The sequence below is a fragment of the Diplotaxodon limnothrissa genome, linkage group LG15 (assembly GCF_057381915.1).
Source record: "Diplotaxodon limnothrissa isolate DT_005_m linkage group LG15, D_limnothrissa_male_GT1.1, whole genome shotgun sequence".
NCBI classification, from domain to species: Eukaryota; Metazoa; Chordata; class Actinopteri; order Cichliformes; family Cichlidae; genus Diplotaxodon; species Diplotaxodon limnothrissa.
The window spans coordinates 27,101,901-27,120,694 of NC_140610.1; the positions used below are offsets into that span (position 1 = coordinate 27,101,901).

An 18,794-nucleotide genomic window follows, 5' to 3' on the forward strand; every position below is an offset into this window, starting at 1 on the left:
TTTTTTATTATTGATCTAGCTGAGGCGGATCAGCTGTTATCAATCACTGTCACGGGAATGGTTTCGCGAGCTTTTTGTTGGACTCGTGTGCAAAGCTTACAACAAAACAAACACAAACGCCTGATAGATTTTCAAAATAAAACATGTGCGGGTAAACGCTTTTCTTTGTGAAACATTTCTAAAACAACTGAAGGTTTGATTATTGCTTTGCTATTAAAAGAAAAGCAAAGAGGGCTATACAACACAGACATCCCACTAAACAAAAGAAATTGATTATTTATTAATTAGAAACACATTTGTATGTATACATTACTATTTGTATTTTAAATTTAAATAGTATACTTTTATTTGTTATTTATTCATCAAGTTAATTTCATTAAATTAATTAAATGTTGTATTATATTTATTACTTTAAAATGAACTTTTTTTAAAACTTGTTTTAGTTTTAAAGTTAAGATGACAGCACTCCCCCTCCAGTCTAAAAGATTTCCATCATTAAAATTTATTGAAATATTTACTATTAGCTACCGTGCGTTTGTTTTCAACAGTATTGATTATTAATCGAATTAATACTTTTTTAATCGTACCCTTAAAATCCCTTGCTTTTACTGTGAAAGCCCTCGGGCCTACTTCCGCCCTGCTTCCTCGGCTCTCGGTAGCTTCACTCGGACGCTCTCTGACTTCCTGGTGAGTGGGGGCGTTTGTTCTGCCCGTTTCCAAACACAACAAAGACTCGAGTGGGGTGAGATTTAGTGAGGTCGGTCCAGAGATGAGCTTTAAAGCTTAAGTTTGTGTCTGAGCTGCGGTTGGAGTTTAATCTGATGCTAGGACGTTGAAGCGGGCGGCGGAAGGTCTTCATTCAGTCCGCCCCGACGGTTCAACATGTGGCTGCTTTTCGCCTTTTTAGCCGCTTTCACCGCTTTAACGAAGGCCGCCGTCCCCCCGGACACGACGGAGCAGGACTTCAGTGAGTGTTTAAAACTGAATTTAATCGTAAATGTGTCCTTTGTGAGAGCCGCCTTTCCGCCGGAAAAGTTCATGTTTGAGGCAGAATGTATGGAGGACCGCTCATGTCAAACAAAAGTTTAATTCGCATAAAAATCACAGATAATTAAATAAATGGCTGAGTGCAGGATTATTCAACTGGATCATGATAGTAGTTTATTAAATGGAAAATCAAGTCAAATGAGATTAAAAGTTAACATTTTGACCAGATATTTAACTATTATAAAAAAATCACAATACATGAACTTAAAAATAAAAAAGTCATAATAAGAGAAGTGTAGGGAGTTAATTGTGCCTTTTAAGAAAGAAAAAGCAAAACCAAGAATAATGCTGTGCCATAACGATGTTAGCATATGTCACTGGTTTCTAATCATGATGTCATCATTTGACAGGAAATGAGATGATAAAAAGTGCAGAGTACTGAAGTTTAATATTTTAACTTCGTTTATCGTTACAAACTTTTTTTTTCATAAAAGGAAAAAGTGGATGGAAAAACTTACATTTCTATTAAATATAAAGTCTGCAGCATTTCATTTGTGTTAATTATTAACTGATGTGTTGAGTTTGGTCACTTGTTGGCGTGTGGTAGAGCTGAGGTATTTCACAGGATTTTCAATGCTAACAGGCAGGTCTGCGTTTCCTCCGCAGTGTCTCTCAGAGCGATGCTGGATGACTTTGATGTGCTGCCTCTCTCCAGCCTGCAGACGCACTCCGTCCGCCGTCGTGACGTCCAGACTCAGACGCACGTGGAGAAGCTGATCAGCTTCAGCGCCCTGCAAAGGTAAGATGGCGGCGTCCGTCCATGCAGCTCTGTGCCATTTCTTTGATTTGTAAAATCTGAACATCTCCTCCTCGTGTCTACAGGCATTTCAGACTCTACTTGAGGACCAACGATGAGCTCTTCACCAGCGACTTCAGAGCCGTGGTCATCAGCGAGAACGGCCAAGAGTCGACCTACCCGGTCAACAGGCACAACTACTTCACTGGACACGTCATCGGTAAACTATTTAAGCAGAGCCTTTGTGGGAGGTCTTTGGGGTCCTTCTGGTGGTTTTTTTGTTTGTTTGTTTTCTTTGTTTTGTTTTTTGTATTCGTCTTGATGGAGGCTTTTAAGGTCCTTGTAGAGGTCTTTTTTGGTTTCTTGTAGGGATATTTGGGCTCCTTGAATGGATTAAAGAGGTCTCATGGAGATTTTAGGTGTTCTTATGGGGTTTTTAGAGTCCATGTGGGGATTTCACGTGTCCTCAGAGGGTTTTAGAGTCTCTCGTGGAGGTTTTTGGGGTCCTCTGAGTTTTGAGAAATCTACTTCATGGTTTCTTGTAAAGCTTGCAGAGTAATTAAAAAAAATCCCCAGATGTTCTTGAGAAGGTTCACAAGGCCTTATCAGGCTTCTTGTAGATGTTGTCGGGCTGGTCCAAAGTACTTCAAACACACGTGTGGAATGTGTGTGGTGACCTTTAGCTGAAAGGATTAACATGGAGTAACTGCTCCTTTAATGAGTTTTTGTGTTGTAGGGGAGGAGAACTCCCGTGTTCAGGCGCACATCGAAGATGACGAGTTCTCCGCTCACATCCTGACTGATGAGGCCGAGTACAATGTCGAGGTAAACATCTGAGACTTGGAGTAAACGCCTGCTGAGTGATCAGTCCCTAAACCTTCATCTGCTCTCTTCAGCCTCTTTGGAGGTTCACATCGGCGCCCTCTGGCGGTCGCCTCCTAATCTATCGCTCGGAAGACATCCGCAACATCAGCCGCCTGCAGCAGCCTTCGGTCTGCGGCTACGTGACCTCTGACCCCAGTGACTTGCTCCCTGACAGCGTAAAAGCAGCTGTGATGGAGGAAAAGGAGGAAGAAGGTGAGAAGCGAGCTCCTCACCTGAACTTAGCACTGCGACTGCTTCCTGTTTGAGGGTAAAGCTCACACTGACCCAAAGTGACCACGCCCAGGTGACACAGGAACCGCGTTAACCACAGAGAATGCGAGAACTTCCTGTCACTGCTCAGCACAAAGGTGCCCAGTGAAACACCTTCATCTGAACTGAGTACAGAGCGAGCGACACAAACAGGAAGTCAATCAGAAAAAAGACTTTTAATGTGAAAAAAAATCACAAAGTAAAAGCTGTTTAAACAAAAGAGAGCTCGCCATTCCAACCGAAGGAAAAGTTCGAGCTTTAAATGAAAAAATACAAAATCTGAAAAAATATTTTTAAGGTAGGGGGAAAAAAAGAGAAGAGAGATTTTACTGTAAAAACATATATTTTAATATTTGACACATTCAAACACTTATAAATAATAACAAATAAAAAAAGAGCTTTCAGTTTCAAATGCATAAATAATATTGTCTGACGTGTTTCGGTGGTTTCTTGTTTAGAGTCGGCGTTCAGAGTGAAGCGTCACGTGCACGACCACAAGAAGAACTCGTGTCCTCTGCTGCTGGTAGCCGACCATCGCTTTTTCAAACACATGGGCCGCGACGAGGAGAGCACCACCCTCAACTACCTGGTCGGTACCACCTGTACATTCATCACCCCCGCCTCTCCCATCCACTGACACTGAACCCTGCCCCCTCCCAAATGTGTTTCAGATCGAGCTGATTGACCGTGTCGACGACATCTACAGAAACACGTCATGGGGCGAGGGGTTCAGCGGGTACGGCGTCCAGATCGATCAGGTGAGCATGCTCTGTTCCGCTTCCTGTTTGTGTTTAAACTCGGACGCTGTGATTTTTAACGTGACACCGCGTTCCTGCCATCAGATCATCATCAAGAAGTATCCGACTCCTGTGGATCCCGGAAAAACTCATTTCAACATGAAGGGAAGTCCAGTGGAGGGGAGAGACGTTTGGGATGTGAAGAAGCTGCTAGAGGTAACCACAGGAAGCTGACACTGCCACGCCACCGAGTAACTGTGTCCATATTCACATTTAGAGAAACAAGTTCAAGATTTAGGTCTGTGAACACAGGTTTTTTTGTGAAAACGACATTTAATTTGAAAAGAAACAGCTTAGTGTGAGTAGAGCAGGCTGTGATGTGGAGTGTGTCGGATGCATTGGATCGGTCAGCTCTCTGAGGTCTCTGCTCGCCATCCTCTCACAGCAATTCAGTGTGGACATCGCGGGGAAAGCCTCCAACGTCTGCCTCGCTCATCTCTTCACCTATCAGGACTTTGACGAGGGCACTCTGGGGCTTGCCTACGTCGCCCCGTCTAAAGCCGACATCGCTGGAGGCCTCTGCTCCAAAGGTGAGTCCCGTGGCTCCGCCCCAGAGTCCCTGGTAGATGGAGGTGGAAGTGTGACTCACGTTGTTGTCTCCTTCCACCACAGCTAGTCCTTCGACCTTAAATGAGCAGGGAGTGATCTACCTGAACACTGGCCTCACCAGCACCAAGAACTACGGCAAGACCATCCTGACCAAGGTGGAAATGAACCAGGCGTTCTGATTGGTTAATGCCTGCTCCTTTAGAATTGTTTGAGTGTGTGTGTGTGTGTGTGTGACACAGGAATTGTTCGTCATCTCCACAGGAAGCGGACCTGGTGACAACCCATGAACTCGGCCATAACTTCGGCGCAGAGCACGACCCGGACAAACCGGAGTGTGCCCCCCGAGAGGACCAGGGTGGGAAGTATGTCATGTATCCCATCGCCGTGAGCGGAGACCACGTCAACAACAAGGTGCAAAATGCTGAATCCAGGATTTCAGTCTTTAAACTCACTGTTCCACCTGCATGTTTATTAGCGCCTCTTTACACATTGATTATGAGTTGAAGCGACAGTGAACCTCTGCAGAATTACAGTCTGTGTTTGCCTCTCGTGTGCTTCCAGATGTTCTCTGACTGCAGTAAGCGCTCCATCGTGAAGCGTCTCAGGTTGAAAGCACCGTCCTGCTTTAAAGAGAGGAAGATCAATGTATGCGGGAACTCCCGGGTGGAGCAGGGCGAGGAGTGCGACCCAGGACTGCTGCACATCAATTCAGACCTCTGCTGCACGCCCAACTGCAGGCTGAAGGCCGATGCTCAGTGCAGGTCAGAGATACACCTGACAGGTGAGGTGATTCTCTTGCAGCGGTGCTCTCGGCTCACCCCTGCTGTCTGTGTTCAGTGACAGGAACAGCGCCTGCTGCAGGGAGTGCAGGTTCGAGGCCAAAGGAGCGGTCTGTCAGGAGCCCATCGATGCCACCTGTAAAGGACACTCATACTGCACAGGTGAGCTCCAGTTACCACACAACACTTTCAGTTGACAGCGTCAGACGACTGCAGATTTTTTAAATTATTATTATTGCTATTATTATTATTTCTGCTGTAAAGTTGAACAATGTAACATGGGAGCCTGCTGGAGCCTCTATTGGACGATAGAGGAACTGCAGGGTCTGGGATCGGTTGTTTCAATGAATCTAAATCCTTTCTAATCTTTTGCAATTCTCAGTTTAGTAATACGTAGTTGTCTTATTTTAGTCATCACAATGAAAACTTCTTCTAATTATCTTAATAAAATAAATGTTTTTGAACCAATAGCAGAAGAAGCAGAGAGTGAGGTTGGATAAATGGCTGTAGGTGGAAACGCTGATAGTGTAATATAAAGTGTTGTGTGTTGACAGGAAACAGCAGCGAGTGTCCTCCTCCAGAAAATGCTCCAGATAAGACGGCGTGTTTGGACAGTGGCGAGTGTTTGAATGGAGAGTGTATCCCCTTCTGTCAGGCCGTCCTGAAGCTGCAGCCCTGCGCCTGTAACGGTACGACGCTCTCAATTTGCAAACAGTTTAAACTTAGGTTTATACCCCTGAGTTTTCTCTGTAGTGAGTGTACTCTGATAGCAGGAAGGCTGTTTACCTCAGCGTTATCTAGTAGTATCTAGTATAATGTTTGGTTATAATGAGCTGTTGTTTTTCAGTTAGCTCATTATCACATGTCTAACCTGCTGACATTAAGCCCCAATATCAGGAATAAATGAGCACGTTTACAGGGAGTGCAGAATTATTAGGCAAATGAGTATTTTGTCCACATCATCCTCTTCATGCATGTTGTCTTACTCCAAGCTGTATAGGCTCGAAAGCCTACTACCAATTAAGCATATTAGGTGATGTGCATCTCTGTAATGAGAAGGGGTGTGGTCTAATGACATCAACACCCTATATCAGGTGTGCATAATTATTAGGCAACGTCCTTTCCTTTGGCAAAATGGGTCAAAAGAAGGACTTGACAGGCTCAGAAAAGTCAAAAATAGTGAGATATCTTGCAGAGGGATGCAGCAGTCTCAAAATTGCAAAGCTTCTGAAGTGTGATCATCGAACAATCAAGCGTTTCATTCAAAATAGTCAACAGGGTCGCAAGAAGCGTGTGGAAAAACCAAGGCGCCAAATAACTGCCCATGAACTGAGAAAAGTCAAGCGTGCAGCTGCCAAGATGCCACTTGCCACCAGTTTGGCCATATTTCAGAGCTGCAACATCACTGGAGTGCCCAAAAGCACAAGGTGTGCAATACTCAGAGACATGGCCAAGGTAAGAAAGGCTGAAAGACGACCACCACTGAACAAGACACACAAGCTGAAACGTCAAGACTGGGCCAACAAATATCTCAAGACTGGTTTTTCTAAGGTTTTATGGACTGATGAAATGAGAGTGAGTCTTGATGGGCCAGATGGATGGGCCCGTGGCTGGATTGGTAAAGGGCAGAGAGCTCCAGTCCGACTCAGACGCCAGCAAGGTGGAGGTGGAGTACTGGTTTGGGCTGGTATCGTCAAAGATGAGCTTGTGGGGCCTTTTCGGGTTAAGGTTGGAGTCAAGCTCAACTCCCAGTCCTACTGCCAGTTTCTGGAAGACACCTTCTTCAAGCAGTGGTACAGGAAGAAGTCTGCATCCTTCAAGAAAAACATGAGTTTCATGCAGGACAATGCTCCATCACACGCGTCCAAGTACTCCACAGCGTGGCTGGCAAGAAAGGGTATAAAAGAAGAAAAACTAATGACATGGCCTCCTTGTTCACCTGATCTGAACCCCATTGAGAACCTGTGGTCCATCATCAAATGTGAGATTTACAAGGAGGGAAAACAGTACACCTCTCTGAACAGTGTCTGGGAGGCTGTGGTTGCTGCTGCACGCAATGTTGATGGTGAACAGATCAAAACACTGACAGAATCCATGGATGGCAGGCTTTTGAGTGTCCTTGCAAAGAAAGGTGGCTATATTGGTCGCTGATTTGTTTTTGTTTGGTTTTTGAATGTCAGAAATGTATATTTGTGAATGTGGAGATGTTATATTGGTGTCACTGGTAAAAATAAATAATTGAAATGGGTATATATTTGTTTTTTGTTAAGTTGCCTAATAATTATGCACAGTAATAGTCACCTGCACACACAGATATCCCCCTAAAATAGCTAAAACTAAAAACTACTTCCAAAAACATTCAGCTTTGATATTAATGAGTTTTTTGGGTTCATTGAGAACATGGTTGTTGTTCAATAATAAAATTATTCCTCAAAAATACAACTTGCCTAATAATTCTGCACTGCCTGTATATTGACTTCAGTTTAGAAGATGAGGAGGAAGAGGATGTGGTTTAATTAAGATGGCAATGACGTTGGCATTGATCCCTTTTGCAAAAATAAAAAATAGCGATGATGCTTCATATCATGAGTCTGAAAGTGCAGGTATGAATTTAAATACAATATCCTTTTTCTTTTCTTTTTTTTTTTTTTTAAAACAAAATAAACTTTAAAAAAAAAAAACCCAGCTGACTGCAGAGAATCACATCTGCAGTTACTTGTGCGATGCTTCTTCTCTCAAACTCTGTTTTGTTTTTCTCCTGGAGGTAGTTTCAGTCCGTTTCATGCTGCAGCTAAAGCCATTGTTTCTGCCTTTGTTCCTCTCAGAAACCAACGCTTCCTGTAAAGTCTGCTGTCGGAGCAGCGGCGGCGTCTGCACCCCCTATCAGGACATATCAGGCAGTTTCCTTTTTCTCAGGAAGGGCAAACCCTGTACCGTGGGTTTCTGCGATGGAGCGGTGAGACCATCGCTAAATATTCAGAGCTTTTACACTGAAGGCGACAGGAAGTGATGACCGTTTCCTGTGCCTGCAGGGAAAATGCATGAAGCAGGTGCAGGACGTGGTGGAGCGTCTGTGGGACTTCATCGATAAGCTGGACATCAACACGTTCTGGAAGTTTCTGGCTGATAACATTGTGGGCTCAGTGGTGGCGTTCTCGCTGCTGTTCTGGGTTCCTTTCAGCATCCTGGTGCACTGTGTGGTGAGTGGCATCTGTGATCGCATCTGCGGGGGGGCTGGAGGGTTCGGGTCGCCTTTGAAGTCTGAATTTTGTCGCACTTCTTTGGTTTCAGGACCGGAAACTCGATAGGCAGTACGAGCAGACCACCAAGTCACTCCTGTTCCCCAGCGTGAGCACAAATATCTGAGTAAAGAAGGTTTTTAAAATTTAATTCTCGGACATGCTCTCACACACGTCTCTCTGTTTTCCCAGAATGCCGAGCTCTTGAGCAGCCTGGATTCGGCCTCCGTTCGGATCTTCAAATCTCCAACGTTCTCCTCCGGCCCCCTTCGCTTTCATCCCAGTGGCCCCGAGCAGACTGGCGCCGACCCAGCCCAAAGCCCACCTCCTCTGGACAGCCCCCGCATGGCCACCATCCAAGAGGACCCCAGCTCAGACTCCCACCTGGAGGAGGCATCCCTTGAGGAGGCGTTCGGACGTCCAGCAGGGGCAACCCGGCGCTCCTTCGAGGACCTGACAGAGAACATGAGTCGCAGTGAGAAGGCAAAGGTGTTCAGGCTGCAGAGGCAGCATCAGATCGACAGCAAGGAGACACAGTGCTGAGGCGGCGAGTGCCTCCACCTTCATAGAATAGCTCTTTGCCATTGTACATGTACAACGAAATCCCGGCTCCACCTTTAGCTGCATCTTCGTCAGGATCCGTTCCAGACTGCAGAGTGTCATACTCTGTAAGACAAAAGCCTCAACAGCTGGCACTCAGACCACAGACGTATACAAGATGGACTTAGCCCCGAAAATATGTTTTAAATACTGATATAAAAAACATGGTAGCCTGCTGGCGCCTCTATTGGATGATAGAGGAACTGCAGGGTCTGGGATCAGTTGTTTCAATGAATCTAAATTCTACGTACAACAGAAAGTAAACTCAAAAAGTAAAACAAAGAAATCTTCAGATAACGTGCTTTGATTTATATCGTTATTCACTATCAGTGGACAAAATGTCCTTATTACAATATAAAAACACTGTAGTGCCTTAAACCTGCAGCAGTGACCAGCAGGGGGCGCCTCCTCAGTGTCTAAAGGAGACTCCTGCTCCCTTGACCGTTGACCTCAGTAAACGACCTCCTGACGCGTTCGTGTCTCGATTTCACTTGTTACTCAATAATGGTGTCGTTGGGGGCAGGGTTTCAGTACAGGCATCGCAGCTCTTGTATCTGTTCATTTTCCTTCCCGATGTTTTGCACTTTAGTCTTTCACGCCAGTTCTTTGTGTTCCTCTAAAACAGGTGGCCAACTCCAGGCCTCGAGGGCTGGTGTCCTGCAGGTTTTAAATGTGTCCTTGAGCCAACACAGCTGATTCAACTGGCTATATTTACCTCCTCAACATTTGCTGAAGTTCTCCAGAGACTTGGTAACGAACTAATCATGTGATTCAGGTGTGTTGACCAAGGGTGATATCTAAATCTTTCAGCACATCGGCCCTCGAGGCCTGGAGATGCCCACCCCTGCTCTAAAACAACCCGTCCTGTTCAGTGAAGCAACTCAGCAGCTCCGGGAATCAAACCTGTCAGTGTTCGTGCCTTGCTCAACGTGCTGAGCCTCTGTAAATATATGAACGTAAAATATTTTATCCTCCTGCAAAGCCCTTTGGACTGTTTGTGTTTGGAGCCTCATTTTAATCGTTTAAATTAAGCTGATGTGTTTTTGTTTGTTTGTTTTGGGCTTTTTGTTTTTTTTAAAGCACTTCGTGCATCTCAGATTCAGGGTTGGCGAAATTACAGTTTATGGTTTTCTGAATATTTTTTCAAATTTTTTTTTTCTACTGTTTTGTAAGGCAAAGTTTAATGCTCACCTTCAAGAGTTTCAAAGTCTACAAGACTTTTAGGAGAAAAAAAAAAACAGGGAAAATGTGGAAATAAAACAAAACATTTAAAATGAATATTGTTCTAATTTTCTAAAGAAAAGCAGGACTTTTTCTTGCATAAAAACAAACCAGGTTCAAGCACCAAAGCTGAACTCCCCGTAAATCCATTTTTTTTTATTTAAAAAGCGACAATCAGTCAGCAGTGAGCTCCTCTTCTTATCTGGTATCCTGATGCAATAGAGCCAGTGTTTTTAATTTCATGTGCTCTTCTGTGCAGATGATGCTCTGCTGTATCTACACGTTGTTTACTGTCACATCACTGAAGTGGTGTCGGATTTAATATATCATTACATGTTAGAAAATTCTGCTTTTGGATTAAAAAATGAAGACATTTCTAAGACTCTGTACTGTTTGTGTGTTGAAGATAATACTGCACTAATTAGCAGGTATCTGTGCCTGTGGAATAGCTGATCACCTAGCACTCCACCCTCTTGTTCAAATGTGGTCTACAAATGTCCATCTGTTACATACAGTCAGTGTCTGAGGCTGTGAAGCTACAGCTAACAGATCTGCAGAACACCATTGGAGATGATGTTTTATGTATCCAGAATAAGCCAGCATGACTGAAATAAGTGTAAACCTTTTTAAAGCGGCCATCGGAGGCTTTGATGGTCTAAAGGAAACAGACTGAGAAACTCAACTGAAGTTTATTTTACACATAAAAAAAAGAAGCATTCATTTTTATAGGAAATCGGTACAAAAGCATCTCCTGGAGGTACAAAAGCATCCCCTGTGACATCACTGTGGCCTGTCAGAAAGCAGGGCTTAGGGCGTCATGGAGCCGATGGACAGCGACTTCTATCATCTCCCTTAGAGTCTCGTCCTCTGCGCATGACACCAACTGCAGAGTAACACACAGAGGTCAAATAAAGGGTATTACATCATTTTCTACAGAAACAAACAAAATACTTGCATAAATAACATATGTGAAACTATTAATTTCACACATAACCAGGAAGCAACTGTAAGTTAAGCTCAGTAGCACTGACTGTGACTGTATAGTAGTCTGAGAAAATAAGCTTGAGCAAGTCTGAGTTCAGTTTAGCCCTTTACAGGCTTTACCTTACAGGCGCTCTTTAAATGTTACTGTGTGTGTTAGAAAGAAAATTCAAGGGGCTTTTGAAATGAGAGAAGGCGAGCTTTACAGGGATATTTTGTGTATCACGGTATCATGAAGCATTCACTCAATACTGCTGTCTGAACACAGACAGAAAAAAATCACGTGTGTGCTACACATCCCCCCCCCCAATTCCTCACACATTTTGGACTCCAGAGAAAATAAAAAAAATCAGTTGCACTGAAGTTTTCTTCCTGTTCAGCAGCTGACTTTCAGTCTCATGGAAACTGCACAGCTGCCTGCTGGGAGGTCAGAGTCACTGCAATCACACAGACTGCTTAAGGTTTACAAATGATAAGCATCAGATTTAGTAGAAAGCCAGTTTGTCAATGAGTTGCAATCGGTCTGAGTGCAACTAACTAGTCTTTACAACTGGGGACTCCAGTGGTTGCTAACTGGGTGTGTTCCTATATGAAAGCAAGGTTGGCGAGGATCTGTGTTTGTTATCTGTGGAAGAATCTGTTTCAGATCTCTGAATGTATGAAGTTAAAGTGAATTTTGGTTTTCAGATGGACACAGACTTTTGATGTTCCCTGATTTATCAGTTAATCTGTGTCATCATGAACAGAGAGCATGCAACTGTCAACTCAACCCAACAACTTTTATGCCGTCATGATGTAATAATGACTGATCAGAGCTGATCTCAGTCGCATGAAGGTCAGGTAATTTCTCTGTGTGAGTGCAGCCTGACAGAACTTCAGCCAATGACATCTCAGAGGCGCCGTCTCTTATTTACATGCTTTGAGGTTTAAACTTAACATAAAGCCCTGCAGCGGGAACAGGAAGTACCCATACTTTCAGGTTTTTCATGAACAGATCGGGTTCTGTAACAGGAAGTCTGAGGATTTAAAACAAAATGATCCTTAACACCAGATTTATGTCACATGACCTTAATGCAGCTTAAACTGCACAGCCCCCTGTGCTAAAGGTCAGAGTTTTGTGTTCTGTCAGAAGGTCTAACTCTGCCCACTCCTCATACTCACTCTGGTCTCTGGGTCTACTGACGCTGTGACGCCGTCCACGGTCACGCTGAGGTTTTTACCATCTTTGAAATTCACGCAGTCATCCCCAAACATGTCGCTGCAACACAATACAAGTTAGTCTACCACTTGGGGACTTTTACTTTGAAAATTTTGAAAATGCTAAGTTAGAAATGAAATCCTTTCTTGGGTCTGTGTGTGTCGGTGTGTGTGGTGTTTGTGTGTGCACATGTCTGTGTGTAGCAGCGACTCACTGCAGCATGAGCGCAAGCCTCTCCACAAACACGTCCATGTCGAAACTTTCCTTCTTCCCCTCCACAACTGAAACACACAAACACACAGATGTTACAGATTCTGCACTGTCCCCAAACATTGCACTGCCGTACTGTGTTTACTGACACTTCTGGGCGTTGGGGTTGGACTGGACCTCGAGGATGACAGTGGCAACGGCGTCAGCGTACATGTCATTGAGCGGATTGGCGATCCACTGAGGAAACAAATCAAGAAGAAACACTTACTTACTTCAATGATGGCAAAATGAAACAGAAATTAGTGAACTAATTGGTAAAATTCTGGATCTGTAACACTTTAAAAAAAAAACGAAAAAACAAATTTACAACAAAGAAACAAAAGATCTGAAATTAAAAAAACTTCAACAGCTGCTTAAATATGAAGCAAAATTAATTTTCCTCCAATCAGTGAGTTCCTGTTTGAAATAAATCTGAACATTTTGTTTCAGACAGAGCACTGAAGCTGCATCCATGAACAACAAAGGCTGTAAGAAATCACAGCACCTCTGCTCACATGGGCTGTAGTGTATGTGTGTGTGTGTGTGTCTGACCTCTAGCAGCACCATGCTGGCTTCATGAACCATCGTGATGCTCTTAAAGATTCTCACGGTGATTTTCTCAGTTCCCTCCACCTGCTCCACATCGCCTGAAACACAAAGAGCAGCTCATGAACGCTCTGTGGACCGTGTTCAATTAAACTTCAGTTCACTTTTATTTATATAGTTCCAAATCACAACAACAGTTGCCTCAAGGTGCTTTGTATTGTAAAGACATTGTCTCCATCATTCTCTGTAAACGTCCTGATGGAGGTGAAACACCTTCAGAAACTAACATGAACATTTTTAAGCCCACGTATCATCAAGTCTGACATGCAGAAAAATTCATGACCAAAGATCCCATTAAATATTTCTAATGCATCGCCTCACAAAACTTCCGGTAATGGGAGGAGCCAGCTTAAGTTTTACTCTGGATGACCCGAGTCAGGTGAGTCCAGGTGAGCTTTGCTGCTTTCTTACCTGCGAGGTTTCTCAGCTGGCTGACCAGCAGTGAGATGGGTCCGGTGTATGGGATGGCCTGCGTCTGAGTCACCATGCCCATCGACAGGTCAGTGTAGTCTGTACAGAGAGCACAAATGTCAGGAAGCAACAGGCGATGCGTTCAGGGACCAGCATCAGGCTGGAATAATTAGTGCAGGTAAACTGAGTTACTGACTGGAGAGGTCGGAGGGCGACAGGATGTGATAGTTGAAGTTTCGTTTGACGAGAATCCCAGAGACCCGCTGACCCTGAATGCACTTCTTGTCGGCAAGGGAGCCCATCACCTGCAGCAGAGGATGCTGGGAGTTAAGGTGGCAGAAGGTGAAACGAGACACGCTTAAAGCTGCGGATGGTTTTCAGGAGGACCTTGGCCAGTTTCTCTCCTCTGAAGTTGAGCGTGACGGCCTCGGTGTTCCTCGGGTTGTGCACCTCGATGTGGACCTCATCGTTGTCCTCGTACTCGCGGATCAACGCCGCCTTCAGACGCGCCATCTCGTTCTGCTCGCCGTGGACGAGAATCTGCAGACCCAGGATCAGCACACGTTAAACTAAACTCACCTGTTCCCGACATCAGACCGAGTGCTGTGCACAGTTTCAGTCAGTAGAGCAACAAAGAAAAACTCCAGGTCCAGGACTGAAGCTGCATGCGAAGGTCCACAGCGCACAGACGTCTTACTCTCATTAGATGATCTCTGCTCTGCTGAGCGATTGGACTGAGTCATGATTAACAATTATACAGCTGCTACAATTTTAGCACTTTTGAAACGCTGTCATCTGTTTACTGATAAGCTGAGAGTGAGTGAATAAATCTGATTACCACATGAGGAGGCTTGAGAGCTCTGATGAACTCGCTGGTCTGTTGGTAGTCTGTGTGAGCTGAGAAGGAGATGTAGTCCACCGACATCTTCAGAGGAAGCTTCTGACCCGACATGGTGGTGATCTCGTCGGGCTCTGTCATGATGTGCTGAGAAACGCAGACAAACCGTTAGACCTCGAAGGAATCAGGAAAGAAACTCGGCTCTCTGAAGGCTTTAAATGATTGTGTCATTTTCACTCTGGCCTGATGGGGGCACTGTTGCCTTATTATTAATGCCTAAACCCTGACACAGACGGTTTAAATCAGAGCAGATCTGCAGGTCTGGGCTTTCCGCCACTCCCCGAAAAGAAAATCAGACTCTCAGGAAACATTTTCCACTCAGAAACGGGAAAATGTTGGAAAAGCCTCAGAAGCAGGCTCACTCAGGTTTGTCCTTCAGGGCAGTTTCCTGACTCCACAGTTAAAATAGTCCAAGCTGACCTCACCTTGGCGAGCGTCCCCTCCACGCAGTATCCGGCGATGATGACGCCATTCCTGCGGTCGGTGCACCAGCTCTCAAACAGCTCTCTGGACAGGCCACTCTGCATCATACCAGGAGATGCCATCACCACGCTGGGACCGATGTCATCGAAGTGGTCCATGCTCTGAAACACACACATGTAAAAATCCTGCATGTATAATGATATGAGCCAACTGACAACCCACGGACTGCATTCACTGACCTTGAGGTTGCTGATGTGCTTGAAGACAAAGGGGTTGTTGATGTTGATAGCCTTGCGGATCTTGTCGTTCATGGCGTTGATGTAGGTCTGGTACACAGCCATGCACTTCCTGGCCAGAGAAGAGGCGTAGTAGATAGGGATGTCGTGGAGCTCCGGGTGGTTCTGCCAGTACTCGTCTGGATCAAAAACACGAGCAGATCAGAGGTCAATAGGGTCGGAGCCGGGCTCATGGGCAGAGGAGACCGAGAGAAGACCTCACCGAGGATGAGGAGCAGCTCCTGAGCCCGTCCCAGGGCGAAGACAGGGATCAGGCAGCGGCCCTCCCTGTTCACGATGTCGTGGACGGTGTTGCAGAAACGAGCCTCCCTCTCCTCACGCTTCTCGTGGATGTGAGTGCCATAGGTCGACTCCTGAATGCAGAGCAGGAAACATTACTGAGTATGCTTGGCTCGCTGATTCATCACAGTTGCATCAAGATTAGCAGTCACATGATGTAGTAACAGCAGGTGTTTGCAGCTCCAGGTTTCACCTTTAGGGTGTGATCTCCACACACGGGATCATGTGGAGATGTCAGATCTTACAGACATTTGAGGCGGTTACACCTCATTCATGGTTTTACTCCGTTTCCTGGGCAGGGATAGCTCAGTAGGTAGAGTGGTGGCCCCATGATCGGAAGGTCGGGGGTTCGATTCCCCTGAACAGCTACCCTGAGGTACCCCTGAGCAAGGTACCGTCCCTACACACTGCTCCCCGGGCGCCCAATGGCTGCCCACTGCTTCACTGAGTGAATGGGTTAAATGCAGAGAGGGATTTTCCCCACGGGGACCAATAAAGTACACACTTTCTTCTTCTTCTTCTTCTTCTTCTTCTGTCACGTTTCTGTGGTCGATGTTTCTAACGATGACCTCAGAAGTAAATTTATTCCTTGTGAAGTTCAGGCTGCTCTAAAATATCAGTTTTTTTTTCTACTCTTGGATCTGGATGATGTCACTGAGATGCTCCACCCATATGTGGATTCTGTGAGGCAGCCAATCAGGAGAAATTAGGCTTAAACTGGGCGTAGCTAAAAGAGGACAAACCAGCCCAGAATCAGATAAAGGAGGATTATTATGAACGACGGATCATGCAAAGCTGCCATAAACTTTGAACAGTTGATTTCTGATTTCAGAATCACTCACTGTGATGAGGATGTCCGGCTTCACGCTTGGGATCTCTGCTGCCATCAGGTGTCTGTCCTCTTGACGGGAGAAATCACCTGTGTACAACAGCTACACACACACACACACACACACACACACACACACACACACACACACACACCATGCGCGATTAGCAGCTGTGGCCATGCTGTCCTCAGTAAACTCACTCATTCACAAAAACAAAGTGCCTGTCTGAGGTGGTCCCTCCAGAGAGACAATAGTTTTGGAACACACCAGCACATTTTCTCTGCTGTTTAACGCAGAAAAACCCGACTGCGATGCGACAAAGCATCACCCCACTGATCATGTGTCTAAGACAGCCTCGCCCTCATCGTATTCACATGAAGTCACAGGAACTTATTTCACCTTTATTTTCAGTTCTTGCAGCGTCTTTATTTCTTAACAAGCTGCAGTGATTAAAAAAAAGGTCAAAGAATCTGAACTGTAGTTTTTAAACTGCAACTAAATGTCCATAAAAACTCTGAGTGTGTACATGTAGCAACACGCCCACAGAGGCGCAAACACTCAGAGGAGGCTGGATCAATGTCTGAAGAACTCACCTTGACGCCGGCGATCTCGATCATGAACATGGCGGCTCCGAGGACATGGCCGGCGTGGTAACACCAGAACTTAATGCCAGCCACCTCCTTCACCTCGTGGAAGTTGATGGTCTCGATCTTTTCCATGCTGTCCTCCAGGTCGGTCTCCGTGTACAGCATGTCATCAGCTGAGATGTTACTGCAGACACGATTCAGACAATCAAGCGTCAAAGATTCTAAGCAACTCATCAGCAGCGTCTTTGACGGCAAACAGCACTTACCTCTGCTTCACAACTCCTACAGCAGGTTTGCATTACTCCAGTTTAAAATAACCCTCCTTTGGATGTCTTGTTATTTTAATTTAAAGCTGCTTATCACTGACCTGACACTGACCTTTGCTCGTTCGAGGTAACCCAAAAGTGAGGCTCACCAGCATTCGCCCACACTCTTATTAAACCGTTAAAAACATTCTCAGAGTCAACGTGTCTACCGGCGAGTCTCACCTGACTTTGACGTAGTCGGACAGCAACCACCGGTAGATGGCTTTGGTGGCGTGTGTCATGAACGTCCGACCTTTAAAGCTGGTCTTCTGCAGGAACCAGGGCAGAGCGCCGCAGTGGTCCAGGTGGAAGCTGATGGAAGGAGGAAGAGTCAGCATAAACATCTGCGGTACATCAGTATCATCATGCTGCAGGCAGTCATGTGACCACTCGGAGGCTGTGAACTCACTGGCTGATGAGCAGCAGGTCGATCTCAGCTGGGTCGATCAGGTCAATGTAGGGCAGAGCGTCCATCCCCTCCAGACCAGGATGGATCCCACAGTCCAGCTGACACACACAAAGAGACACAGACCTTTACACACACTGAGGCTTCACGTTCACAGCTGGAAGGTTCATATTCACTATCTCACCATGATCTTTCTTCCTTTGAACTCCAGGATGATGCAGGACCGTCCCACCTCCTGACCGGCCCCCCTGCACATAGACACACACTGAAACCACACTCCACACCTCACCCCAACATCCAGCTCAAACTCACTTTAAACCAAACTCCATTCAAAAATCAGTCAATTTTTATTTGTAAAAGAGCAAAACCCTGAAAGAATTGGAGCCACATGACTACACTCATAAGATTAAATATGCACTGACAGACGACCTTATATTTAATTATCAGCTGTGTCGAAGCTGGCAGGGAGATCTTTTCAGATTATAAGTGTTGTTAAATGAGTTCTGAATCAAAGCGCTTCACTGGAAACTTCCGCGGACCTTTTTAAGTTGTGTGTTTTACGTGTTTTATAGTTTATTTATGAACCCTGAATGAGTGATTTTCTGAATGTAGTTCTGTGAGGAGGGGGAGCCCGCACACAGAAAGAAGCTGAAGTTGCCTTAAACTCACAGCGGGCGGATCAGCAGCTGGTCGCTCTCCTCCGCCGGAACCGTCGCGTCGGGTTTACGTTTGGCCGCCATGTTGTTTACTTCCACACGCCGAAAAACAAACAAACAAACTCCGTCATCACTCCGTTAGTTAGCCACCTGCTATCAACAGCGGCTCCACAAGGTTTACTAATATGTAACTTCCGGTCCCCAGTGAAATCTTTCCGTGTAGTAACATTAGTCCTAACTTTTTGTTCCGCGATGAATCCCGGAGGAGAAGTGTGCTTTAAAGCAATCTAATATATTTAAAAAAAAATCAGATTAATATGTATCAAATAAATAAATAGTATTCATCAATAAATGCTCAAATTAATTATTAACTAAATATATACTACTAATAATTACAAACAAAAATTATTTTCGTTTTTGTATCTTTGCTCTTTAAGTCTATGCACTTTTAATTTAGGAGATTTTAAAACTCTTTAAACAAATTCATTCTATAAATTGGCTTTAATTAAATTTAAAATCATATACATGACTATGTTTTTGTGTATTATATTTGAGTATTTAAATATT

General features: G+C 44.9%; 2 protein-coding genes across 3 annotated transcripts; one reads left to right on the forward strand and one right to left on the reverse strand.

Annotated features, from left to right (window-relative positions):
* Positions 1 to 669: 669 nt before the first annotated feature.
* adam17b (ADAM metallopeptidase domain 17b) lies at positions 670 to 9,986 on the forward strand. Its single transcript, XM_085372666.1, has 18 exons — positions 670 to 967; positions 1,654 to 1,786; positions 1,870 to 2,003; positions 2,520 to 2,608; positions 2,680 to 2,860; positions 3,376 to 3,506; positions 3,589 to 3,675; positions 3,760 to 3,870; positions 4,100 to 4,244; positions 4,327 to 4,418; positions 4,525 to 4,674; positions 4,825 to 5,024; positions 5,101 to 5,204; positions 5,597 to 5,731; positions 7,868 to 7,998; positions 8,075 to 8,242; positions 8,334 to 8,390; positions 8,474 to 9,986. Exons 1-18 carry the CDS (start codon positions 883 to 885, stop codon positions 8,822 to 8,824), a joined length of 2,484 nt encoding a protein of 827 aa, XP_085228792.1. The 5' UTR covers positions 670 to 882; the 3' UTR covers positions 8,825 to 9,986.
* An 838-nt stretch (positions 9,987 to 10,824) lies between these two features.
* Positions 10,825 to 18,409, reverse strand: cpsf3 (cleavage and polyadenylation specific factor 3). 2 transcript variants are annotated; one of them, XM_085372668.1, is made up of 19 exons: positions 18,241 to 18,409; positions 17,756 to 17,819; positions 17,575 to 17,672; positions 17,349 to 17,477; positions 16,867 to 17,044; positions 16,286 to 16,375; positions 15,367 to 15,517; positions 15,108 to 15,283; positions 14,871 to 15,029; positions 14,386 to 14,532; positions 14,245 to 14,265; positions 13,935 to 14,087; positions 13,744 to 13,852; positions 13,548 to 13,646; positions 13,083 to 13,177; positions 12,641 to 12,728; positions 12,496 to 12,562; positions 12,245 to 12,341; positions 10,825 to 10,985 (listed from the first exon to the last, which is right to left on the reverse strand). In XM_085372668.1, exons 1-19 carry the CDS (start codon positions 18,309 to 18,311, stop codon positions 10,896 to 10,898), a joined length of 2,082 nt encoding a protein of 693 aa, XP_085228794.1. In that variant the 5' UTR covers positions 18,312 to 18,409; the 3' UTR covers positions 10,825 to 10,895. The 2 variants fall into 2 exon arrangements, with proteins under 2 accessions (XP_085228794.1, XP_085228796.1); XM_085372670.1 differs by lacking the exon at positions 14,245 to 14,265.
* Positions 18,410 to 18,794: the final 385 nt, after the last annotated feature.